Source organism: Streptopelia decaocto (assembly GCF_964273445.1).
Source record: "Streptopelia decaocto genome assembly, chromosome: 1".
Taxonomy (NCBI): Eukaryota; Metazoa; Chordata; class Aves; order Columbiformes; family Columbidae; genus Streptopelia; species Streptopelia decaocto.
The window spans coordinates 148,703,187-148,730,716 of record NC_138663.1 but is presented as its reverse complement, the minus strand read 5'-3'; the positions used below and the strand labels follow the sequence as shown (position 1 = coordinate 148,730,716).

At 37.1% G+C, this 27,530-nt stretch overlaps 1 protein-coding gene across 1 annotated transcript; it reads left to right on the top strand.

Annotated features, from left to right (window-relative positions):
* Window positions 1–2,665: 2,665 nt before the first annotated feature.
* Window positions 2,666–27,530, top strand: CDC16 (cell division cycle 16). Its single transcript, XM_082076007.1, has 18 exons — window positions 2,666–2,817; window positions 5,413–5,467; window positions 6,526–6,623; window positions 7,072–7,110; window positions 7,908–8,048; window positions 9,982–10,141; window positions 10,796–10,890; window positions 11,325–11,458; window positions 13,158–13,237; window positions 14,780–14,829; window positions 15,519–15,592; window positions 17,845–17,970; window positions 18,770–18,922; window positions 19,499–19,562; window positions 21,198–21,259; window positions 23,358–23,493; window positions 24,364–24,454; window positions 25,581–27,530. The coding sequence occupies exons 1-18, from the start codon at window positions 2,770–2,772 to the stop codon at window positions 25,844–25,846; spliced, it is 1,872 nt and encodes a 623-aa protein (XP_081932133.1). The 5' UTR covers window positions 2,666–2,769; the 3' UTR covers window positions 25,847–27,530.

Below are 27,530 nucleotides of genomic sequence, written 5' to 3'. Positions count from 1 at the left end.
CTCGGTCCTCTTCTGAGGTATTTACACTAAAAGAGGGGAGATTCAGGCTAGACATGAGGAAGAAATTTTTTACAATGAGGGTGGTGAAACACTGGCCCAGGTTGCCCAGAGAGGTGGTAGATGGCCCGTCCCTGGAAACTTTCAAGACCAGGGTGGATGGGGTTCTGAGCAACCCGATCTAGTTGAGGCGGGTTTGGACTAGGTGATCTTTGGAGGTTCCTTACAACCCAAACCATTATATGACATTTAAATTCTTCTTGTTCTCTTTGCATTCCTGCAGTTTACTGCCTTGATATCTCACGCTGAGTAGAAGCCACTGAGCTCCAGTGAGTTTCCATTACACCTGGTCTAAGCGGGAAAAGTGCTACTTATGAGCAAATTGGGGGATCTACCATCCAGCAATTTCTAAATAGTATCAAAATCTCACTCGAACATCATTTATTGTACATAAAAAGAGCCACAAACTGACAAATACATATGTTGTTGTTAACCTTACTAATTTCAGAGATTTCAAATGAACAATTAAGAGTGGAGTGGTAGCACCCACAACAAGCCACAGGTTCCACAGAGCTGAAGGTGCAGAAGGTTGATTGCATCCTCTCTTCTGCCACAGTATGGTCAGGTGGTCACAGAAGGTATTTAGACACCCAAAGGTGTCCTCAGGAAAGCTGAAGGTGGTTATAATGCTCATTTCATAGGACCGTTGGATCTAAAGAAACCTCTTTGCCCCTTCATTGCACAAGCTGATTGAAAGATGAAAAGGGATTTTGCTTTTCTCAAGAGCTCAGTTACCAATACATGAAAAAACTACAAGAACCACATATGCAATTGAGCAAATAAATAAACAAACCCTGCATCTATGCAATATAAGTTTTACTGCAGGTATAAGCACACATGCTCAACACCAGAGAAGAAACAGTCCCAAAAGGTGACAGTGTGGGGTGAAAATTCAGCCTAATTAATAACAGGTGGAAACCACTGAAGTCAAGCGGTTTGACATCAAAGCATAGCTACTGCAAATAAAGAGAGGCTACAAGGATTCTAGTGTTCTCAAATGAATATTTTCTGCTTGCGAGCAGCTGCCACCCTTCTGGCCTCCACACTGAAACTCTGACACATATTTGCTCCCTACATGGAAGCACACACAGATTATTTCTCTTCTTGTGCCAGACACAACTGCTCCAAGATGTATCGGGCAGCACCTGAGTTATTTCAAACCAGGCTTTTTAATGAATACATTGTGTTTTTCAGTAGTATATCTGTCATTTTTTAGCAATGTCCCGGTGTATAATGACTCCCTAATCTGTGCGATGATACCAAAAATTACTGGATGATGAAGGACTTGTAGGAAACCCCCAGACACACTGGCTGCAAAACCTCCAGGAAACATTTTTCACCTCAAGGCCACAGTAGCTGAAGGGATGTAAGGTGCCATTGAAGGAGGAATGTTGTTTTTGCAAAACTGAGGACCTGGTGCCTGACCCCAGCTGGGGCGGAAGGACTGAGAGACATCAGACTGTGAATCCTCAATATAAAACAAAGTCTCTTCGAACTAATACCAGAATGCAAACTGATTATTTAAAAAGTAAAGCTAGGGGGAAGGGTAACCAAAGAGCCAGGAATCCGTATTTTAAATAAATCAATCACGGGAGGAGGTTGCTAAATGAATGAGATAGGTAAAGTGAGGCAGACATTGGGTAGTCTGTAAACCCTGCAGTACCCAGCCAATGGGGAATTTGAAGCCGGGATTTGGGGGGGGGATATAAGCAGGGACTTTTTACCCTATTGTGTGTGCCTACCATAAGGTAGAACACCTGGTCTTGCAAAATTGTTAATAAGATATGCTTTGCTGAGAGATCCTGCCTGGGCCTACTATATTGGCAAAGTAGTAGTTTCCTACCAGGGGATCTCAGGGCAAGGGTTCTTCACAGAGACAAAACTGTGGAGAAAAGCCTCAGAATAAATTTATTAGCAGGTGGGGGTGGACTATGGAGGAAAGTCACAGAATAATTTTATTCGGGTGGGGGGAAAGGGGTTGAGAGAGGTTCTTCTCCCCCTCTACTCTGCCCTGGGGAGACCACACCTGGAATATTGTGTCCAGTTCTGGGCCCCTCAGTTCCAGAAGGACAGGGAACTGCTGGAGAGAGTCCAGCGTAGGGCAACAAAGATGATTAAGGGAGTGGAGCATCTCCCTTATGAGGAAAGGCTGAGGGAGCTGGGTCTCTTTGGCTTGGAGGAGACTGAGGGGTGACCTCATTAATATTTATAAATATGTAAAGGGTGAGTGTCACGAGGATGGAGCCAGGCTCTTTTTGGTGACAACCAATGGGCAGTGGGTACAAACTGGAACACAGGAGGTTCCACTTAAATTTGAGAAGAAACTTCTTCTCAGTGAGAGTGTCAGAGCACTGGAACAGGCTGCCCAGGAGGGTTGTGGAGTCTCCTGCTCCGGAGACATTCGAAACCCGCCTGGACACATTCCTGTGTAACCTCATCTGGGTATTCCTGCTCCAGCGGGGCGATTGTACTAGATGATCTCTGGAGGTCCCTTCCAATCCCTAACATTCTGTGATTCTGTGAAGGGGGCCCAGCCGGCGCAGCCGGAACGCTGCGCTCGGGGCGCTGTTTCCGGGGGGGAGGGCAGGAGGGACGGGGGGCGGGTTTGAGCGGGGCACCGGCGGGCAGGGCGGTTCGGCGGCGAGGCAGCAGCGCTTCCCAGCGCGGCGGGCGGGGCGCCGGGGCCGCTTCAGCCACAGACCGCGCGGGAGGATGAACCTGGAGCGGCTGAGGAAGCGGGTGCGGCAGTACATCGACCAGGTGAGGCGGGTTTGCTGTCTTTCCCCGAGCCAAAGCCCTTCTCGGCCCGGCTCCCGGGGGAAAGGAGGCCCGGGGGTGGTGGGGTTATGCGAAGCGGCTGCCAGCCTCTGTAATCGGGGAGGGGTATTAATTTTGAAATAATTCCCTGTTTCCTCGGGAGAAGGAGGGCGCGTGGGTGGCCGCGGTGGGGCCGGAAGCGCCGCCGGGGCGGTGTCGGCTGGGAGCCGGGGCCTGCGGCCTCACCGCGGTGTGAAGGGGGCTCTCCCGGGGTCTTCATCCTGTGGAGGAGGGGGAACGGCCGCTGTGGGGGCGGTGGGGCCGCTGTGTAGCGAAGGCGTGTTTGCAAGACTCCTCCCGCACGGGCTGTGCAAGTTGGGACGTGCTTACGGTTTGTTCAGCCTGGAGAAGAGGAGACCGAGGGGAGACCTCATGGCGGCTACAGCTTCCTCATAACGGGAGGAGGAGGGGTGGGAGCCGATCTCTTCTGTTTAGTGGCTAGTGACAGAACCCGAGGGAATGTCAGGAAGATGTGCCAGGGGAGGTTTAGGCTGGACATTAGGAGAAGGTTCTTCCCCCAGAGGGTGGTGCAGCACTGGAACAGGCTCCCCAGGGAGGTGTCACGGCCCCAAGCCTGACAGTGTTCAAGAAGAGGCTGGACAACACCCTCAGACACATGGTGTGAACTGTGGGGTTGTCATATGAAGGGACAGGAGTTGGTCGATGATCCTTGTGGGTACTTTCCAACTCATGACATTCCGTGATTCTATACCTGTTGTTTATAGATGCCCACCATGTACAACTCTGTAGAGAGAGCAGAGTTGTTTTCATTTGTTGATGGATTCAGCAATTGTGTTGCTGCAGGGCAAACAACAACAGAAACCAGGAAAAATGCATGAATTAATTAGTTTAAGTATAGCATGAAACTGCTCTGCTCTGTTTCTAGTTCAAATACTTCATACTGGCATTGCTGCTGGGAGAAACTCATCTCTTCAGTTATCACAAACGTTTGTGTGTGTGGCCAGCAAATTTTACAGGAAGGTGGGCCTGTGTTGTTTTGCTGTAGTCCTTTGAGTTAAGCTCATTCACCAAGCTGCTTTGCCACACAGCTATATAGACACTTGCACAGTTCTGAGGAAGGCAGAATCGCGAGGAACATGGGACTGCTGCCTTGGGTAGTATAGTCAGCTTATAGTACTGTATAGTGCTCTGTAGGCCTGGATTATGCCCTTTTTTGTGGTGTTGAGAGATGTATTTAAACAACAGTTCTTGTAGACAGCTGTTAGATATGTGGACATTTGGTTTGTTGTGTTTTATGTTTTGGGGTGTTTTTTTTTTTTCTTTATGGAGTTTTGTTGGTTGTTTCTGTTGTTGTGTTTTGTTTGGGGTTTATTTTGGTGTGTTTTTCTTTGGTTTGGTTTTGGGTTTTCCTGTTTGTTTGCTTGGTTTGGGGGGGGTTGTTGTTGTTTGGTTTGTTTTTGTTTTTTCTTTTCTTGCTTGCTTTTCCTGGGAGTGCAGATTGAAAGCAGACTATTCTCTTGGCAAATTTGCTGAGCGTTCCTAATCCCCACCAAATAAGTATGGGAGAACAGGGTAGAAGAGACCACTTAGGTCATGGATTGTTGTGCTTTGTGATGACTAGAATACCATCAATGTGCATTTTGGAAAAGTCTACCCAACCTCTGCTCCAAAAGCATAAAACAATCTCTGAGATTGCAAACAAACTCCACAGCTCTAATGTTGCTGGAAAGGCCAAAAGTGATCAAGGCTTTTCTAGTATTGCAAGTCCTTCTAATGGGAAAATATCTGTTAATTGTCCAGCAGATCCAGAGAATCAGTTTTATAACTGATAGGACAGAAAAGGATAAAAAGGAACAACAGTAGCCCCTCGTGATCTTCTAGGAGAATAATCCCAGCCAGTTCTATGAGGTTTTGCCTAGCACCACAAATCTGATGGCAACCTTAGCTGCATTAGTGGGACGTACCTGCAAACTCTGATTCTGTTGAATCTGTTGCCACCAGCCTTCTCTGTTTCACCCGCTTCTCCTAAACTGCAGACTTAACAGTCAAACTATACAAAGATACTGGGAATTTCACAGAGGGACTGTAGTTTGTGTGAGGTTAAAGCATATTGCCTGGAGAATGAAAAGTTCTTAATCGGAGGTGGTGCTGCTAAAAGTTTCCTGAAGTAACCTGTGTCCATTTTATTTTTTTTAATATAGTATTCTCTTTCTTCTAAAATATAGCATTTTAAAACTGTAGTGAGAGGATTTGTGCTAGTTTTTCAGTGATAGCAAAACAACTGATAACCTGTTTCCATACTTACATAGTGCATACCTTTTGGTCAAAAGTACCTATATTTTATTGAAAATAAACAAAAAACCTCACCTCACATTTCTTTTTGATATTCTTTAGAAGTTATAGTTTAAAAGGGACAGTGCTGTTTTTTGAACTTATAAAGGTCTCAAGTGTGAACTGCTGTTCATTAGAGACTACATGCATAAGATATTAATCGTGAATGATGTACAGTACATTTCAAAATAATCCAGGAAGGCTAACCACAAATAAATACTAATTATTTCTATCATGCTTTTACAGCAGCAGTATCAAAGTGCCCTGTTTTGGGCAGACAAAGTAGCTTCACTGTCTCATGGTAAGTAGTTGCTTTTTGCATTGTTCTTCTGTTCTGTTTTCTGTTGTTTTTTGTGTGGGGTTTTTTTTTTTTTTTTAAGCTGTGGGGCCAAATGTTGAAGTTTTGGGGTTGGTGTAAGTGCATTTCTGTGATCTTGGGAACACCATTTTCTCTGAATAGAGTGGGGCCAATATTACTTCCCTTTTGAACCTGGTGTTAAAATTAATGTTTGGCCAAACCCTGAGGTTTGCCTGCCTTAAGAGACAAAACAAAGAAAGAGCTGTGAGAGACAATGGTGGTTTCCTATAGGATTCACTGCTGCTCTGAGTGACAAATAGAATTTGTGTTTACAGAGGGATTTGATGCTGGTAGCTTATGTCTGCCTACAGCCATGGTCTATTTACACTTTAAATTATTCTAGCGCCTTGATCCCACAAAAGCGTTGGTTGCCAATGAAGTAGGAGAGTACTGAGCTGTGGTTCTGTAGTTGTAACTTCAAGCTGCAGAAATCTTATGCTTTCACTGTCACTACTTTTAGCTTCCCACTGATCTTTTATGAGAGAGACAATTCTTTTTTGCTTTGTTTTTTTTTTTTTTTTTTTTCTGTCATATGTGCAAGGGCAGAGTAACTTAGGGCAGAGTAACTTAGAGCTGCTACTTTTAGATCTGTATCACTGTTGTCACCTTCTCATGACACACTTCCAGTATGAGATTCTTTGTATTCACTGTCCAGTGCACTGTCTGATGTTTTTGAAGTTAAAACGGAATTATTCTCTCATTGATAGATATTATAAGTTGTTTATACATATATATACACATACATACGTGTGTGTATTTATATATACACACACACACATATATACATATATATATGTGTGTGTTTCTATATATATACATATATATATGTGTGTGTTTATTTATATACACACACATATATATAAAAAAATAAAACTTTGTAGTTCAAGAGGATGCTAAAATAGGGTAAAAATACTTTTCTAGTGAAGCAAAAGTGAATCTTTTATATGAAGGTGTTTAAAGATTGTAAATTAATAGTTTATAATCTTGTTCTGTTATTTTAGAGGAACCACAAGATATCTACTGGTTGGCCCAGTGTCTTTACCTGACAGCTCAGTATCACAGAGCAGCACATGCCCTTCGATCACGTAAGTTGGATAAGGTAAGTGATTTTAGTCAAAGACTGTTATTCCGTTATGGGAAAAGCAGTTAAAAAAACCTTAATAATGTAATTTATCCAAACCAAGTATAGCCCTGTGTTCAATAGGCCTGATTGAAACTGTTGTCCCCATGGTGGGTCACAAGAAAGAGAAGGAGTCCAAGGATGTAACTGCAGCATGCATGGGAAGTTGAAGTGGCACTTCAGTTGTAGTTGTTTAAATTATTCTTCCACTCTGATAATGAGTAGTGAAGGCAAGAGTGACATGTCTTTTGTGAGTTTGATAGTAGAGAAAGTGTTACAGACAGTCATTTTGGTCAGGAAAGATTTTTGGAGGTGAGATGGGTGAAGAAGCTGTACAACTGAGAAAGGAGAGGGCAAAATGGAGTCTAGCAGTGTAAGTAAACACACTTTCTCTTTATAACTAGCATGTATGAATCTTCTTTTTCAGTTATATGAAGCGTGTCGCTACCTTGCAGCTAGATGTCATGTGAGTACATGTTTTAACTTCTATAGGAAACAAACCAAATTAAAAAAAGATCTGTCTTGTGAAGGTTAGGTACCTGAAAGGCAATGTAGAGTGCGTATCCATTGGAATAACAGGTTTAAAATTTGTGACAGTTGATTTAATTTTTTTTATGTTCAGTATGGTTGCTTCAGTATCCACTGTGATACTCTTCTGAAGAAATCCAACCAACCTTTTTTTCCAGGAAAAAAAATACTCCTTGAACCTTTTGTAGGGAAAGAATGTGAACCATTTTTGTCTCATGTTTTCATGTTTGCATTTTTAATTGGTTGGTTGTAGTCTGACCAGAGAAGATGTGACTTATGCTTGTATCAATAGAGTTAGAAGCTTTATACTTCAGTATAAAATGAGATACATAAATAGTAAAATGCAGTGCTTTCACAGGAAAATGGAATCAATTGGTAGTTTAAATACAGAAATTTGGAATAGAATAATGTGCTGCTTATAGAATAAGATAATTTTATTAAAACCTGTATTAACTATTTTAGTAGTATATCTGCTTCTGTGGTTGCATAATGCTCAATAATTTTTCTGTGGGTGTTAATGTTATAATTTTTTGCATATTATAAGTGACTAGTGAAATAGTAGGCTGCAATTGCAAAATGACATATGTCCAAATAATAATATGCCTGCATGAAAAACCTGCTGATTGTTATAGTTGTTATAGTTTGTGCCTTTGAAATGAGACACTGTGCATTAGTGCTTTATGTACAGATGTTTCAAATCCCAACCTTGTTTTTTACATGCACATCTTTGGCTAGTATGCTGCAAAAGAACATCAGCAGGCCCTGGATATTCTTGATATGGAAGAGCCAATCAACAAAAGACTCTTTGAAAAGTACTTCAAGGATGAAAATGGATTGAAAGACTCTACCACAGACTGGGAGATGTCGCAATCTTCTGTAAGTGACTTTTTTTTTCTCAGTTATAAAAATATTTGTTTAAAAATAGTGTGAAGTCAGAAAGTGATTTTACAGCTGTATGAATCTGAAACTGGGCTTAAGCTTTCTTTTTTTTGATAACATAATTTTCAAAGATGCTGAATTGTTCTTTCATTGAAAAGTCATGTTAGGTTGTCTGTATGAAAATAACTTGGTTTGCAAAAATGAAGGGTGCTTTTCAGAAACTTCCCATAAATTATTTGCAGACACTTTGCAGGAAGTTCATGATCTAGCATTGGTTTTTAGAGTCTTAGCTCTACACTGCAATTTCAGTCTTGATAATATAAACTAACAATTCTTTCAGTTGCGCTGCAGGTTCTGAGATAACAAAGCAAGTTTTCTTCTCATCCAGATGTTTTTAATTAAATATTTCTGTAATCATTCATGCGTTCTTCTCAGTGGGACACTTTCTGTTCACACTTGAAAATTATGTGATGTGAAGGAAGTTCCTGAAGCTCAGTGAAAGGATTCTGTACAGGCACACAGCTAAAAGGGATCAGTACCATGTGTAGGCTGAAGAGTCTGGGAAGGATCTTTACTTTTGGAATTATAAATTGAAGTGTATTAGCTGAAACTACAGTGAAGGTGATTGACAGATGGCATTTCCCCTGTAAGACTCAAGTACCGAAATGGGTTAAATGTGAATGGATTTTGAATGCTGGTGTTAATGGGCTTAAGGGAGAAGTGAATTAGACTGAGTTACTGTGGTGCACTTTAAGGAGAATATTTAAGCTACCACTGCAAAGAAAGGAAGAAGTCCTCAGCTTTGGCTGTTCATTCCTGCCCCCTGTTCCATGGTGCTTTGGCTGTTTGTTCCTGCCCCCTGTTCCATGATACTTTGGCCCAAGTGTTTGGGTGGATGATTATTGAACTAATTTGGGAAACTATTTTGACTGAAAAACAGCCCAGCCAAAAAACTTGACTTCATCAGTCCTGAACTTCACAAATGCTTGTAATAATGTAGTTCACTAACATGAGGACAGGTTTGGTTTGCCAAAGGAGAGAACTTCTGAAGTGAGCACTGCTACAGAAATTTTAAATCAAACTCCTCTCTAGGCTTATGGATTTTCAAACTTAATTTAGTTAGTTCCAGAGCAAGAGTGACTCGTCTCTGAGCTGGTAATGCTATTACCACTTTAGCAGCTTCAGGATTTTTCAGTTGCTAAATGCAGCTGTGCTGTTCCTCGTGTGCAGTCTCCTGAGGGAGTGGGGCGCTATGTTTAGTCTGATAATACAGATGCGTCGTGTGTTAAATTCCTCCAAGTATCTTGCTGACACTTCTGTTGCCTTCTGACTGAATTGAACACGCAGCTATGGAGTTGTGAAAGAACATGACAGTCGTTACACATCTTAGTACAACTTTATGGTAATAATGATCTTTCACTACTTCTGTTTCTGAAACATCTATGGTTTATGTTGAAAAGAAGGGTATATTTTTCTGCTCAAAGTAGTTGTGTCCATTGATTTGGCCTTTTTTGTCTCTACTGTGGTCATTCTTGTCTTGCCTGAAATATGTGGTTTAATAGTCAACAAAGAGGTGAATCACCTTTGGAAGTAACAATTTCCCTATATCGACTGTCAAGGGAATTTAGTATAAACTTAAATCAGAGAGTTGGATGCCAGAAGTAGAAGAGATAAACTCTATCTTCCCTCTACTTATTTCAAGCACTTGTTGGTTTGGCAGTAGATAACCTTACAGAGCATTCATTAGTGTTGTGTTTGTTTATTTTTTAGCTAGTAGAGACAATATTTTATTTTAGAGACAGCACTAGAAAGCCAGGTTCCATCATACATGAAATGCTTTTACTTTGCAGGGAACCTATTTGATTTCTGCTCAAAACCAAATTGCAAACATTGATTCAGTCTTTGACCTCCAGCCCTGCTTTTCCACCAGATCAGGAGCTCCATATGCCTTTTGCGAGGGAAGATCTACGATGCTCTGGATAACAGAACCCTGGCAACATACAGCTACAAAGAGGCCTTGAAGCTTGACGTTTACTGCTTTGAAGCATTTGATCTTTTAACATCGCATCACATGCTGACAGCACAAGAAGGTCTGGATCACAGTGTTCTCAAATACAAGTAGAATTTAGCTGCTTTCTCAATATGCCTTTTTTCTGGATAAAAATTAAAGCAATACGACAAGTAACAGACTTTAAGATGTTAAGAAGAGAAAACGTATGAAATGAGTGAAAATAAGAATCTGCTTAAATTTAAGTTTGAACTTTATTTTTCAGTCTTGCAATACTAAAAATTAAAAGAAAAAAGTAATCCAGCCGTCCTGTTAGTCATGTTATTTCCGGAAGCTCACATGCTCTTTGCCCAGCCTAAACAATCTTTTTCCTGTGTTCTCAACTTCACAGCCATTGAATCCATGAAACCCTACTGGTGTTTGCTTACTTAGAGTAGGCATTGTTTTAATATAGCATTCTGAGTGATAAAAATTGACATGTAAATAAAAATAGTGGGTTTTTATGTTGTTTTTGTTACATTTTATTTAAAAGTGTAGAAGGAAAGATTAAGAATTCAGTCATTACTTTCATAATTAGCAGTATCATCTGCTGTAGTGTATCTGTAGTGTTATCTTTCTTGTAGTTTTAGGATAAGCATCATAAAATTCTTTGCATCTCGAAGTTCTAGAAATGTTGGATCTTGCTGTTTGTTCTGTAATGTGACCCCTTCATTTTTATTTTTTTTAACTCGTGTAGAAAAAGAACTTCTTGAATCTCTACCTCTTAGTAGACAATGTACAGAAGAAGAACAAGAATTGCTTCACTTTTTATTTGAGAATAAATTGAAAAAGGTAAACCGCAAAACTGTCTAAAAAGCTGGGGAGTTGATTGAAAGTCTTGACTTCACATGTAAATTTTCTTGGATTCCATTTATTCTGAACATTAGAATAAATAAGAGCTTTGTAGTTTTGGGTATTTTAAAATTTATGATGATGTAGATACCGCTTTATGGGAGTAGTGTTAATAGTTTTGTATAAACTCGTATTCTTGTGTATGGTGACAACTTGAAATTCTGATTTATTTATTTATGCTTATTTTATTGACAAACTTCTAGGTGGGGAAAAAAAGAAAATAAGTAATGTGTGCAAAATATGTTTTTGGGAATTTCTGTTTAAACCTAAGAATTTTAAGAAGCTTAGTGTTTCTTAAATATTCTTTTAGAACTAAAAATATTAATACTTATGATCTGATTTTTAGCTTGGTGGTTGTTTCTTTTGTCTTTCAGTATAATAAACCCAGTGAAACAGTGATTCCTGAATCAGTAGATGGTCTTCAGGAAAACCTAGATGTGGTAGTATCGTTAGCTGAAAGACATTACTATAACTGTGATTTCAAGATGTGTTACAAGCTTACTTCTGTGTAAGTATAGAAAGCAACTTGGAGGGTCTTTTCTCATATGGTGAAATATAAAAATTATGCCTGGACTCACAGTGAATATAGTTGTTCAGTGAACTGGCATACATAATAGTTTGATAGAAAGCTTCAGGTATTTAAAATGTGTAGTTTGTGTCTGGCAAGACACTTTATTTTTATGATATGTAGCAGATATACAAAGCAAAACTGCAGTTAAAGAGCACTGTGTCGCACTTCCCTTCATCCATCCCCTTCCTTTCTCTGGTATCTGCAGTTCTGTGTGTTTCCTGCCTGCTTCGTGTTTGGCCTTCAGAACGAACAGGTTTGGATCAGTTGGTTAATTAGGAAGTATGATTTATCTGGCTGATTAAAAGCTAAGTTTGATGTGCCAAGTATTGTGTCTCAGTTGTTACACAGCCCAGGCACACGCTGGCTGCTCAGTTGTCAGATGGGTCAGAACAACGTGTATTGTTCTCAGCTGCTGTAAATGTGAGCACATGGCTGTGTGCAGCTGACCTGACAATTACCTTTTTAAGAAAACTGTATTTTTGTGTAGGTACTGCATAGACTCAGAATATTAGTAGTATAAAACAGGAGGTGTGGTTTTTTGGTGTTTTTTTTGTTTTATTTTGGTTTTTTTAATAGTACAGTTTTTTCTTAGCTGAAGCAAGCCATCACTATGTAGAATATCCCATGGAGTCCAGTACAAGCAAGTTTTTTTTGGGAAGGCTGTAGAGGATGCTGACAGTTACGGTGAATTTAAACACCTGAGTAAAATCATGATCCTGTTGAAATAAATTACTCCAACAGAGTCCATAAAATTATACTATTGCATCTTTGTTTCTGAAACTTAATTGCCGCATCCTGTCTAGCAGAAAGTGGCAGGAATAAATGTCTCCTAGAAAGACTGTCACAGATGCTGGAGCTTGGAAGTGAGAGTCTGAGAAGTCCATATGACTTCAAAGTTTTAGACTGTGTTCAAGAGACCATATAATATGTTTACGTGTTCTTTTACACTTCGAAATAGTTGAAAGTATTTCAAATAAAAAATGTCATCCAAACTTTTAACTATTTCGAGGTGTACTTTTCAGAGAATGGAGCTGTGCTGTTGTATGTCTGATTTAAGAGATTCAGTGAATGGATTTCCAGACATCTTTTTTTATGTGCTTAGTTTACCAAATGCCAGTGCTTAGAAAAAGGACACATGCCTATGGGCCATGTCCTGCCCACAGTCTGTTGTCTGTGAGACTATCTTCAATTTCTAAATGCACCAGGAAGTAAAAATCTAAAACTGAGCTAAATATATTTTCTGAGGCATACTGCTAAGTGTTAAGATCAGGAAAGGTGAGAAGTATTGGTTGAAAGTTGCTGTCAAATTTATGGAAAAGATGAACAGAACGTTGTTTGCTGGTTAAATTTCAAATAACCTGCAAACAAATGTGTATTGCATTCTGTTTTTCTGATTGTATATTCAGGTTGCCAGAATTTTCTGTTATCCTCTTCTGTTAAGCTAAATTAATAGTTATTTTTCTGGTTGTGACATAGCCTTTATTATGCTATTAATAGTTACCTTCTAGTCACAAATAGTTTTCCGATGCCTGAAGTGTTATTTAACTTTAAAATTACACATTATAAAAGCAGCTTTCTTATAACACATTAAAGCTTTTGAAATATGCATAGCAGATTTTTTTGTTTATTTTTTTAGAGTGATGGAAAAAGATCCTTTCCATGCAAATTGTTTGCCTGTGCATATTGGGACACTTGTGGAGCTTAATAAAGCAAATGGTAAGATATACAACATTTAATATGAGTCAAAAGAAGATTGTAAAGCTCTAGTTCTAAAAAACAGTGAAGGATGCCAAGAACCCCTTCCTTGTATACTTGTAGAAAAAATAATGTATTTTTCTTCCTACATGCAGCTTCAAGAAAACAGTGGTAACTGGTAAAGAAGGGAGTTTCAGAGCTGACAGTGGGGTGGGGAAGTAGTTGTGCAAAGGGTCTGTATTTATTCATGATCTAACAACTGGACTATGTTGCCAGAAAGTCAGTGAGCTACACTGCTTCATTTCTGTTGTTTGACTTCTGGTTTGAATGGTCTTCCTAGGGTACCTAGATGTACTTTTTCTGCTCAACAACACAATAAAATATATTAATTGAACCTAGAAGAAACTCTTTGGCAGTGTGTATGCTTAGGTGGACATGCTTTTTCCATATTAAAAAAAATTCTAGACTCTCCTTGTCTTCTCTTTACTTCAAACAAGTTAATAATCGTGCAGCACCTTTGTTGGAATTACAGGAATAGCTGACTTGCAGCTGGGATGGCTTTTTCTCATTTCAGACTGCATATAAACATCCAAATCAAGTGAGGAGTTTGAATGTCTTTAAAAGCAATTGGAAAATACAATAAGGAGCTCATATGATTTGCAGTCTCTCAAAGGATGGTGCATTGTATGTACACAAATAGGTCATTAGGTGTGCTAGTACTTCTCAATGTTTAATAAATGTACTTTTCAGTTACTTTACAGTTAAATACATCTGAAAATGTCGACAGTACTCTGATTTTTCTTCTAAGTCTGTAAAAAAAGTTGATATTTTGTAAGTCAGTTTTCATATTTGATTTTTCTGAAGCCAAGAATTGATAAAAACTACTCCAGGACAAACCTATCAATTTAAGAGCACTTTACTCTGAAGAAACAACAATTTTATGTACAGTAATGCTATTTCTTTTGAAACTGCATAGGCAATAGAATTGTTATCCTGTATCTCATTACTGCCACTGTTACTAGAAAATCTGTAGTTAGTTATTCTGATAACTAGAACTATTATTTTTATTAGAAAAGTAATCACTTAAAATTATTCCACAAATAGAATATTTATTTGCTTTTGTCCTATTTTCAACTTCTTAGTGCACAAGACTCTACGTTGAAATTGACCTAGCCAGCATGTTTTACCTCTTAGATGTAGGAATTTCGATAGTGTTTTACCTTGACAACATACATTCAAGTGTAATACTACAGGCACTTACTTTAATATATGTTCATGATGCGAGTTGTTGCAGAATTCTTAATGGGTGGGATGTGTAGCTGCTTGTTTATGTACTGTGAGGACTTATGGGCTGGGTTTGTTTGTTTTACTTAATTGCAAAACTGAATCTATTTTGAGGCAGTTTGAAACATTAATGCTAAACAGAAAATATTTTGTTTATTTGTGCATTAATACCATTAGATGTTCTGGATATTTTGTATAGAAAGCTAAAGAGCTTGAAATATCTCAGTGTTTTAGCATATTTTAATTTTGTTTTCTGGGTTTTTTTTCCCCACTATATAGAGCTTTTCTATCTTTCTCACAAACTGGTGGACTTGTACCCAAATAATCCTGTAAGTTGTTCTAAGTCTTCATTACCAGGTAGTTTTTTTCTAGGTGAAAGCACGTAAAAATTGTAGAGTTAATAATTGGCTTGAGCAACAGAATTCAAAATCTGTTTCTGGATGGAGCTATTAAAAGTGGTTCACTCCTTTTATTTTCTATGCATTTAAATTTTCTTCTACCAAGGTTCTTTTCTTAAAAAAGAAAGTACTTGTAAAAAGCATTCAATGTGAGGTACTCGTTTTGAATAATGATTTAAAACAAATGCTGAAGTAATAAATTTATATACCTCTCTGAGCAGCCTTTTCCAGTGTTTGGTCACAAAAATTCTTTTCCTGTTACTTGGTCTGAATTTCTCATGTTGCAGTTTGTACCCATTGTCTCCCATCCTGTCACTGCAACTCTGAGAAGAGTCTGACTCTGTTTTTTTTATTCCCTACCATTAGATAATTGAAGATGATAATAAGCTTTCCATTTAGCGCTCTCTTCATGGGGCTGAACAAAGCCAGTTAGATACGTACATGCCAGCAGTTCTAGCCTGTCTGTAATAGCAAATAATTTGAAAAGCTGACTGTGATTTCAGTGAAAATGTTCCTAACTTCTCTAATTACCTCTTCCTGTTTTGTGTCACCTATGGTGATGTTTCACTAAAATCAGTGTGATCTATCTAGTAATATTCTATTTTGATTTTAATGTATAGGTGTCATGGTTTGCAGTAGGATGCTATTATCTCATGGTTGGCCACAAAAATGAACATGCCAGAAGATATCTCAGGTAAAATTGTTTTCCTTAGTGAATCTGTTGCTGACTTGCTAAATAAATATTTGATATTCACGATTGTTTGTAAGCTCATAAATTAAACAGAAGCCACGTTAAGCTGGTTACTGCTAAAATATTCCATTTGTTGACACCCTTTTTTTGGTACAGCAATTTAGACATCAGCCTTCTAGATACTTTGAAAATGACATACAGACTTAGGTGGCATCTCCTTTGGCAGTCACCTGCCTGTTACGCGCCGGAGCAGTCCCTGTGTTTGCTCATGCTGCCCAGTCAACTACAGCTGGGTAGTCGAGTCGCTCTTCTTAGCATGCTCCCAGGCTCAGGTTTCAGATCTCAAAGGGAAGAGTTAGATAGAAAATTCTGACATTTGGCTGTCTAGTTCTTTCTTTGCATGAGCAGCCTTGGACTTTTTATGTTGGTCAGTCAGTCCAGTGCTTTTTCTGTATGTATATTGATTATCAGCACTAGGGAGCAGGACCTTGCTGTGAAGTAGGGCATTTATTTGGGTGCTGTGAGCTTAAACTGAGAAGGCTTAAATCAATCTGCAAGGCTTTCATTTTTCTTCTCGAGACCTTTGTAGACAATACATGTAAAGACAGGTTAGTAATCTAGACTGTTTAAATGCCTGATTATTGTGAGAAAACTACTTAAATTCCTGGCAAGTATCACTGTGAAATTCTTCAAGAAGCTGTCCTGAGTGGTTTTGGTGGGAAAATAAAGAACAACTGTATTAAATCTGTAAGCATTCCTAGCCAGGCAGGGTCTATAGATGTGTTGGTAGGGAATGGGTTGGGGGGAAGAATCAGAATTCAGGGTAGTTCTGCTAAAGAGGAAAAAAGGTATGCTAAAAGTGAAATAGTAACAAGATGCCCAGATTTTTTGGACAAGAATGATAGTGTACAACTACAAGGCTAGGGACAACTGTGGGCTAGCCTGTAATTTTTAGAAAAGGATCTGGAGATACCACAGGTGAAAACACAAGCTCCCATATAATTGTTTTGGAGTCACAGGACATCATGCTGGAGCATGTTCAACAGGATAGAAGGCACAGCTGGGAAGTGCTATGTAGCACATAAAGGAAATATCATTCTGGCTGCTCCAGAAAGAGCCATCTGCATCTTTCACATCTTGCAAAGGGCTTATCTCATCTCCAGCACCAGTTACGAAAACAACATTTATGATAGAATATAATCCATTTTAACTAATAATATTGTAATGTGTTGCTGTTGACAAGATGTCTGTGGAGAACTCAAGATGGATGTGAGACATTTGAGTTGAATTCAAGAGAAGGCAGTTAAATGAACATTCTGGAGAAGGTGGCCAATGAGGAAAATTTTTTAAGTGATTGAAGCTGTTAGGATGTAGAATGGGAAGATGCAAGTGTTAAAATATTAAACGTTTTGTCCCAGGAGACAGAGAACAAACTGTTCTTGAAGATCTGTGATGAGAAATAAAGAGTTTAACTGTGAAAAACAAGATTTAGATTAAATGCTAGGAAAAAGTGAAATGTTTGAGGATAGCTAAGCAATAGCATAGATTGCTTGTGGAACATGTGCAATCTCCATGTCAGAAGCTTTTAAGAAAAGATCGAGCACATCTGTCGTGACCTGTCTGGTTACGAAGGCCCTTGCCTTCAGACAGAGAAAATACCCTACAGAGATTTCTAATGTTCCTGTCAAGTCTGTCATTCTGTAAAGACTTGCAGGTAGCGTCTTCAGCTCAGGACTTGAGTGACATTTTGTCATCCTCTCTGATGCACGGCAACTGTCTGCAATATGAGAAATAAATACTCTTGTTTTCATTAAGGCTACTACAATTATATAGCAGGATTTAAATGCACAGTTCAATCTAAGAGTTCATTTGGTATTTTCACATCCTGCTTGTGAAACTTATATTTGCTAGAATATATTTATTTCTTAATGTATAGCTAGAATTTTGCAATACATTATGAATCACTACTAAGGTTTTCTGAATTTTGCGCAATTAATCTATTATATCATTGTTTGTTTAGTAATATCAAACAATTCCTGTTGGCCATGAACAGCAACAGACATAATACAATGAATGTGTAATAAGTGCTAAATAGATTGAACTTTTACAATTAACTTTGTTTACCTATGATCACTACAGAAGATTATCTTAATAGATGCCTAACTATGTCTCATAGTATTGCTATGTAAGTGGTTTCTGAAGCAGATGGAATTTAATTTCAGATATGTTTGCTTGTGACTTGCTCTTGTTTTTAGCAAAGCCACTACACTTGAGAGAACCTACGGACCTGCGTGGATAGCATATGGACATTCATTTGCAGTTGAGAGTGAGCATGACCAAGCAATGGCTGCATACTTCACAGCTGCACAGCTCATGAAAGGGTATGTTAAAAAAGTCATATTCAGAAAAATTAAAATTAATCCATAAATAGTGTAGAACATCGACCTATATCCCTTTAAACCATAGCAATACATTTGCAGCAATTACTTGGTAGAGACCGAAGGAGGAAAAAAAAGCCCCAAATGTCATGATCTACATTTAACTGCACTATTTGTGATTACTGTTGTGATTTTCTAAAGTTAAGATTTATATTTAGGTAATCTATGTTCTACCTGAAAGTTCTCTGAAATTTGTGAATCATGTTTATCATACCAGGTCATAAACTGCCATATAGTAATACCTTGGACAGCTGTTTCATGCTGTAGGGGTTGTAAGTCAAATAGTGGACTAATCATGTTGAATTTCATGTAAAACTATTGTATTGGTAAATACAATACAGTATTATTTTTTAATATATATTATTATACAATAAATAAAAATACAATACACAGTAGTGTTTGGTAAATGTAATCTCTTCAATTATTACTTCTTCCATGTTCTATTTGTAAATGAAATGTATGAAGGAAACTACAAAAAAACACTCTCATAACTAATTTAAGCACTGAGAAAATATGTGTAATTCCAGAGCAGGTTACAATTATATATTGGAATTCAAATTCTTGTCAATAACTGGCAAAGATGTGAAGTCTTTTAACTGCCCATTAGGTTAATAGTCCATTGAAATCAGCTGTTGCTTGGATGTACATAAACAAATGGAAACGCAGTTGGCGTCTCTTTATAGTTTGTGATGCAATTCCTAATAAATGCATGTTTGGTTTTTTGTGGGTTTTTATTTTTTAGGTGTCATTTGCCGATGCTCTATATTGGACTGGAATATGGTTTGACAAACAACTCAAAGTTAGCTGAAAGGTTTTTCAGCCAAGCTTTAAGCATTGCACCTGAAGATCCTTTTGTTATGCATGAAGTTGGAGTGGTTGCATTTCAAAATGGAGAGTAAGCTTGCCAAATAGGATTAAATACTGTTTTATTCTGAAGTGTAAAGTGCCAATTTATCTACTGAAGTACTTAAATTGAAGTATAGTTTCTTTTGGTTCTGGTTTAGGTGTTTAGTCTAAACCCTTGCTTTCTACATTGTTCTTTGTTGCTTAAGATTGAAAGAGGAACATACAGAGCTTGATTATTATCTTGTGTGTGCCTGTCATCAGGTAGTTGAATTGCTTGAAAAGGCCTCTATCTGCCCACAAGTGCACACATTCTATAAAATTTTGTACAGCAAAACATTTTGTCAGCTCAGAAGGTTCCAAATATATTCTGAAAAAAACTAACAGATATAAGAAGTGTTTAGTGACTATTTTTGGTTGCTTCTGATTTTTTTAACTTTGTCTTGTTAGCTCTTAGGAGCACATGCGAAATATACCCAAACATAAATTACTGGGGTTTTACATCTAATTTCGCTCATATAATGAAATAATGTCAAAGAACTTTTCCTGGCAATACAGTTTTCTCATACTGCTAATGAAAACTCTTAACTAATTTACTTTTCTTTCCTCCCACCCCGTCAATTCATAGCTGGAAAACTGCAGAAAAGTGGTTTCTTGATGCACTGGAAAAAATCAAAGCTATTGGAAATGAGGTATTTTTCCTAATAACACACATGATCATAAATTTGTAAAACTCCAGGAAATTCTGTAATGTATTGTGACAAAATACGTTGTGCTTATTTTAAGATAAAAGCAATACAATGTAAATTTGACTTTGGAACTTGAGCCATCTACTTGTAATAGAGTATGTTGGGTTTTTAGATGAGATTGGGAAAAGGCAAAAAATAAGTGTGGAGAGCAGAATCCAGGTCTCATTCTCAGTCTGGGGGCTTAGTAGACTAATGGTTCTTGACTAGAGGGTGGAACTGGGTACACATGTGAGATGGTTTCTGCCACCTTAAGTGTCAACCGTTTCTTGAACGACTTCCACTTTAGTTAGGACATAATCCTATAGGTGTGGAATTGTTTTCTCTCTACCAGCTAGAGCCACTGTGTGGGAATGGGCCCAGGGATGCTTCACTGACTTCTTGAAAGTAACCATAGTAATCCCTGGCAAAAAGTTTGTGAGGAAATGTGCTCGTAGTTCAGGTGCTTTTGTGAATCTAAAGTCAACCATTACAACCCTGATTCCTCAAATGCTGGAACATGCAAATGAGTTTGTACCTATTGGTAGTACCACTTATTTTCTTTGTGTGACATAATTTTGTCTAAAGAAACACATTGTTCTAGAGTGACTTCAGATTCATTAATGGAAGCACTATCACCTTGTGACAGGCTTATTGTGAATTTTAAGATAGGTTTTCTTAATTTTTAGCTTAAACTGAGTTAATGAGGACACCACGTCATGCTACTATAATTGTTTACAAAGGATGTCTGATCAAGATAATTGCTTCTGGAGTACAATAACACTTCTATAAAGTGGAAAGCACTGAAAAAAACCTATAATTTTCATGTCAACAAGGCACACATTTACTCAAACAACCTGAACAGATACCAATTTGTGCACTTCTTGTTCTATTTTAGTTAAAGTTGTATTGTTGTATATGTGAATGCCACAAACTTCTATGTATGGCATTTTTCTTACGTGAGAAGTACTAAATATCAACCTATCTATAAACAGCGAAATGGAAATTTGGAATTAGAATGGGAAACACCTAAAATAGAGATACAGAGGTACCCTTACATTGTTATAAATCACAATTTCATAATGTAATCAAGTCCAAATGATTTTTAATTTCAACAAAAGGTGTTTTAAGGACATTGGCTCAGGGTGTCATCTGTGTGCCTCATAAATGAGCTCATTTATGTAGAGCAGATGAAGTTAAACTATGGAGAAGACAGTTAAAAGACCTTCAATATTTATAATTATTTTACAAACACATAATTTGGGGGGGTCTTTAGTGCTTCTAGTCTGAGAGACTTAACATGATTTTTAGTTCAGTAGAAAACAAAGTTTGTTTGATTTGCATCCAAGTTTCAGTATCACTGACTCATTAAAGAAATTCAATTGGGTTTGCAGAATGGGAAAATTAGATAAATGAGTTATTGAATAAATGTTTCAAGCTTAAATATGTGTTTTGAAAAGAATTGAAAATGCTTGTGATATTTTTGTTGGTCTTGAATGAATTGTCTTGTTCATTTGTATGTTTTTGGTTTTTTTAAAGTAAGCAAAATTCAGTTACAATCTGGGACAATGCAGTTATCTGAACTGTTGTATTATTTTGCAGGTAACAGTTGATAAGTGGGAGCCTTTATTGAACAACTTAGGACATGTCTGCAGAAAACTCAAGTAAGCAGAGAGTACTGGAGCTCCATTTATCTGGAATACTACACAAATGAGTTTTCTCTAGGCCTGCTTCTCATTTACATCATGATTATACACCATGTGAGAGCAGTGTAGAAGCACCTTTTAAGAACAAGATTCCCTAAATCAGCTCGTGACCGTAAATCCTTTAGTCATCCCTTATATCCAGTTTCCTACATGCAAGCTAAAGTACTTGATGTAAAAACCTTTCCTTAACTATTGATTCTTACTGGGCTGAAATTTGGTTGTGGGCTTTTAGGTCTCTTTATGGGTCTGAATTCGAACTGGCTGCTGTCCTAGTCCTGACATGGTTCAGCCTGTCTGCTGATTTAATTAAAACAAAGGTGGTTTTGTACTGATTAATTGCTTGGATCAGTGCTTATGTTTTTTTTACTGACATGATATATTCAGTGATATTAACACAGCAATAAAATATTAGTTTATGGTTTTCGAGAACAGAACTATTATTTCATTTCATATTTCCATTCTAGGAAGAGAAAAATAAAGTGCAAAGTACATATGCAAGCTTTAGCAGTTTTAACATAGATAACTGTTTTCTCATTAATTACTTTAATCTGATTTTAACCAGTGTTTTCTTCTGTTTAATCGGTGCCATAAATATATTTTTTAGTATAAAGGTTTTAATTGTCCAGTTGGTGTACACTGTAATTTGTTTACAGCTGCTAATAAGAATGTGATTATGGTAGATATAAGTTGTACTTCTGCTTTGGTAGTAATTGTTTTGTGCTTGAATGGCCAATTAGTCTTCATTTTCCTTCTGACATACGGATGTGTAATAGTCACCCTTTCTGCCAAGATCAAACAAAAGGCGCTGCTTCTGGAATCTATTAATGAGTATAATTGCAGGTTTTTTCCAAATACTTGTTTCAGTTATAAATTCTTTTGTCTTTTTTTAATTTCTACAAAAAATTAGTAGCTGCTTACATTACACTTAAGACAACTTATGTTGTATTATTTGTTCACGTTCAGAAAGCCAACCTAATGTATTTCTACATCCTTGTAAACCATCTTTCAAGAAAATCAAGTTGAGAATTTAGGCAGCTGTGCATATGCTTTGATAACTTTAAAAACTCCATAATAAATAATTTACTAGTGTTCATAATACATGCTGTTGCTAGTATGAAAAAAAATTACTGGATATATGTCCACTCATTAGCATCATGCAGTTGAAATTGCAAGCAGCATATTAAAATACAGTGGTTGTTAATTGGACAGGTAAATACTATGAATGAAAATAAAATCCAAGTAATGGGAAAGTCTTGTGCAGCAAGCAAACAGTTGCATAATTTTTCTGCCTCAGTTATTACTTAATGCCCTCTAACAACTTCATATGTTGCTATTTGCATAATTTCCTTATAACTATAGACATTAACATTTCTTCTGAATAGACAGTTGCTGTCTTGGCACTCGGATGTCAAATGTAATAATTTCTCAGAGTAATGCCATAATCTACATTTAATCCTCGTCTTATAAAATAATGAATGCATTAAGCAGTCTAATTGATGGATCATTTTCAAAGAAAGGGTGGTTGGTGTTTGACAGAAATTACTGATATTGTGTAAACCTTTTCTGATAGAGAAGGCAGCAAAATGGAAGTGACAAAAGTACCAGTGTATGTAGCGCTCACAGGTTGTGGAATTTCTGCCCAGAGAGCTTTTCTCACTTTGAACAATGAGTGATTTAGTCTGGTATTGCTCCTTCACTCCCCTGGGGAGGAAAATGAAAGCTATAGAAAGAAAGCTAATGTTACAATGAACACCATTAACCATCTAAAGCAATTTACTGTATCAAATTGCTAAGATCATCTCCAAATGGGGCCTAGCAGTCGGCAGCTGTTGTACTACACAAGGAGAACAGTGATTTCTCAATTACGTTGAGGAAGAAAATTGTCAATATCCGTGAACCTTTTGTGCATTCTATTATGTTCAGAGTATGAAGCAATAATTTTTAAGTTCTTGCAAGAGTGCATGCTGCTGAGCTAAGGAAAATACTGATATACTACTATTAAAACACCTTTCACCCTGAGGCTTACTAATAGGCCTTCTGTGTTTACTTCTACCAGGAAATATGAAGAAGCGCTGGAATACCATCGCCAGGCGCTAGTGCTCATTCCTCAGAATGCTTCTACTTACTCTGCCATTGGCTACATACACAGTCTAATGGGCAATTTTGAAAGCGCCATCGACTATTTTCATACGGTATGTAACTGCCTTAAATGAAAGTGCTGGTCACAGATTCTGTTATTTACCGTTTCATTCTGGTTTGGTTTTGGGACAGAGAAACGACATTTTTTTTCCAGCCTCCAAATTATTGCTTATTTTATAATCTTAAATTTTTTTGAAGAGTCAGCTTAAGTTTTCTTTTGATTTAGTAAAAAATGGCCACTTTGTGAAACTAGTTGAATCCTTTGTTAAAAATCAATTGCATGTTAAACCTCTCATACTGCTGAAATAATCAAAAATACTTTCAACCTATACCTTCAAGAACATGTTTTACAGTAAGCACAACATTTAAACTTTTTTCTATTGTCTCAGATTTATCTTTATTATATGGTATGTGTATATTATTATTGCAGAACAGTTTTGCTGATTTCACGTTTTCATAGAGTAACAGTGAATTTCCCTCAGTTGAATTTTCAGCGTTCAAGAGGATTGGCTTGAACGTAGCTGCAGTTTTATTTACCTAGAAGCTTGTATTACATAGATTCAATTGTAATTACTTTAAGCGTGTTTCAGTCTATTTCGTTACAGATTGTAGCTTAGCTATTCAAAATTAAGTTCCTCACAGATTTTATAATCATTATTTTTTACTAGCATATTTCATGATTTGTGTGTGATTCTCTGTATACATATCCTTTTCAGGTTTTGGTTTTGTGCTTTGCTTGCTTACTACTTCAGCCAGTTCATATGACAGTGTTATTTTGGTTCTGCAATATTTTGCTTTTACAGTGATGACTATGCTCTGATAGCATTGTAAAGTAACAAAACAACAAACTGGGAACAATCGTGGACTTAAGATTTAAAAGGTTTTATTTGCTGCTGAATACTTACTGTTTTTTTTTTTAATAGGCCCTTGGTCTTAGGAGAGATGACACATTTTCAGTCACAATGCTTGGACATTGCATAGAAATGTATATTGGTGATTCAGAAGCCTACATTGGTAAGTCTTTCACTTGAGTGACTCTTAAAGTCATTGAGTCCTTTGAGAGGAGTCTTATTCTTGCATCAAGAAAGGCTGTCTACCGTTACCTAGTTAGCTTATAAAATAGAGTATGTTTTCATTTGTTTGGTGTGCTTGTTGTTGTTGGGGTGGTGGTGGTGTTTTTAATAGCTTAATGAGACAGAACTTATCAGCAATTGCAGATGACCACTGTTTTTTGTAACCATCATGACAGTAAGTTCTTACCAGCATAAGAAAGGAAACACTTTGCCATTGGAGGTGGTGATGGTTTCTTTCATAGACGATATTGATTTGTGGCAGCTTAGAAACCAAAGGGAATGGGGTAAAACAAAACAGAAATCTGGAGTTAGAAAATCAGGACACTAATGCTAATACTGCTGTAGAGAGATATGGACAAGGCATTTCACCATGTCAAAACTCTGTGGAGACAGGATAAATTCTTCTGCCTGCAAAAACAGAGCTTTGCATATGGAAAAAAAAAAAGGCTTCATAACAGTAATACACTACAGTGCCGTAGTTTGAAATGTTCTTAAAAACTTTCTGCCCCCCAAAAAACTTTATAGCAACATACTTCTGCTTTGTTTAAATTACTCATTTATCTGTAATGAACACAATTGATGTCCTGTCAAGCATGTTAATGAGAGTGAAGCCAGTTAAAGCCATCTGTGTGCTCTGTTGCTTTTCCTGCAGATTTTTTGCACAATTGAAGCAGATGTTTCTTCTCAATATTGTCTTGCTCCATATGTAGCAAGCTAACACATCTGGAAGAACCATGCAGCTGTATGATATGCATTGATGCAAACCATGCTGTGTGTAGCTTAAACAACAAAAAAAGCCTCTGAAGAGAATTGGGAAGGGAGTTGACAATTACTTCTCATAACAGACTTTTAAATCTGAGTTATACTTCATATATTGTGCTTCTTTCAAGAAAGAGGCTGCTGGATTTTTTCAGAACAACTCTATTCAACTTCAGTTATTAGCAGCAACAGCTGCCTGTCAGTCTGAAAGCAGAGAGTTGTGGTAGTTTCTGGATTATAGTTTCTTTGAGATACATTGTTTGGGACTGTTTATTTGCAACAACCTAATGCTTTTACTGTTTTCCTAGGAACAGAGATCAAAGACAAATTAAGATGTTATGACTTTGATGTACACACAATGAAGACATTAAAGAACATAATTTCACCTCCCTGGGATTTTGGAGAATTTGACATAGAAAGACAAACTCTGGATGAAAGTGGCATAGTAACATTAGAGACGACACATCAAAGGAAAAGTACAGATAACGGTCGCCCATTGGAAGAAACATTTGAGATTGAAATGAATGAAAGTGATATGATGTTAGAAACATCAATGTCAGACCATAGTACATGACCATAAATATTGGTAGAGAGCTCATTTTGTTTAAGTGTAGTATGTTTGTTTTAGCATTTTTGTTAGGGTGTTATACTTTCAAGAATTTGCTATTTTTATATGAATTCAAACTACCACTCTATACTTAACACCAGAGAAATAATGCTTGCCTTAAGGACCGTTTAAAAGCATACATGATGGACTGTTTCTACAAAATTAATCATACATGATGAAGTAAAAAATAAATTCACTTTTTTTTAAAACTGTTTACTGGTCCATGTGTCTGCCATCAGTAAGACTATGAAGGTTTAAAAATAGTACTTAACATGGAACCATTTGCAGTGTTGTTAAATGTAATAGCCAGTCTAATATAGTATTATTGTGGCTTCTGAGTTCTCATCCTGTCTGTGAGGAATGCTTGCTTAGTAAATAGACGAAAAAAAATCCATGAAGTTTTATACTTGCTACTTTATAAATATGTATTCCTTCAAGGAGCAATTTCAATGGTTTTCTGTCATTTGACTCAAATTTGGCACACATTCAGTTGATGACAAAGCATGTTTGTTATACGTTATCCTAGTTATTATTTTCAGTTCTTTCTCATTATTCTATATTGTATTATTGAGAGTTCATTTAAGAACTGTTTGGTAAGCTGACAACCACCTTGAATAGCATAAACATAAAGATAACTCAGTCTTACCTGCAGTTAGCATTACAATAAAGTTGTAAGCCACAGTGTAGCACTGTAGGGACCACAGTAATTCTCTTCACACATGGTTGTTTTGTCATTGCAAAGGATTAACTAAATAATACACGTACAACATTTTTACAAGTCTCTGAAGTGTGGTATTTTTAAATGTCATTAGTTCACTGAAAAATGAAGTGTATGCCTCGGAAACAGAAGCAGTGATTTGTCTATTCACTAAACAGGGTGGGTCTGTTTGCCTTTGTAGCATGAATGTTGAATGTATTTTGTGTAAATTTTTTCCCTTCTTGTTTTTCCCACAAATATCACTGTGTGGGGCTTAAAATTAAAAACTTAATCCTACAAGCTGTCATAATATTTTCTTCTGTGACTTTCAGCTAAGTTTTAGCGTTTAATGTTTAGAATAGATTTCCTGAAGTTTATCAGTCCAGATTTTAGTGTGAAGTACTTCAGAACTCAAGAACTAGCAATTTTTCTGCAAAGATTTTTCATTAAATACAAATATGATTTTTGTTTTAGTCAGCAAAATAAAATAATTGGTCTAAAGTGTAATTTCGACAGAGTATCTCAGTACATTTGTGTTAACATGTAAACACATATTTTCAATTATACTTTCAGCCTGAAACTTATATATTTGGTTATTGTGATATAATTTTCATCCACTTTATTGGGGGGAGGTATAAAAAAACCTGATATATTAGTGTGATACATGAAATATTTCCTATGTCTTTTTTTGACAGTTTATATAACTAAGAGACAAGGGCTGAATCCATGTACCTGTATTGAAACCTTGTCATTTTTGCTTTTCAGCAGTCCATCTTTCTTGATTAATGGTCCTTTTAACTTTAAGGTAGGCAGTGTTTACTTTTTTCCTGATGAATGGGTATCAAAGGATGGGCTGATGCTGTAAACTTTTGAGTGTTTGCTTTGTTTTTTTTTTAATTTTGTAAAGATTTTGCATAAACTGGAAAATATAAACTACTACTTCTCATCCCACTA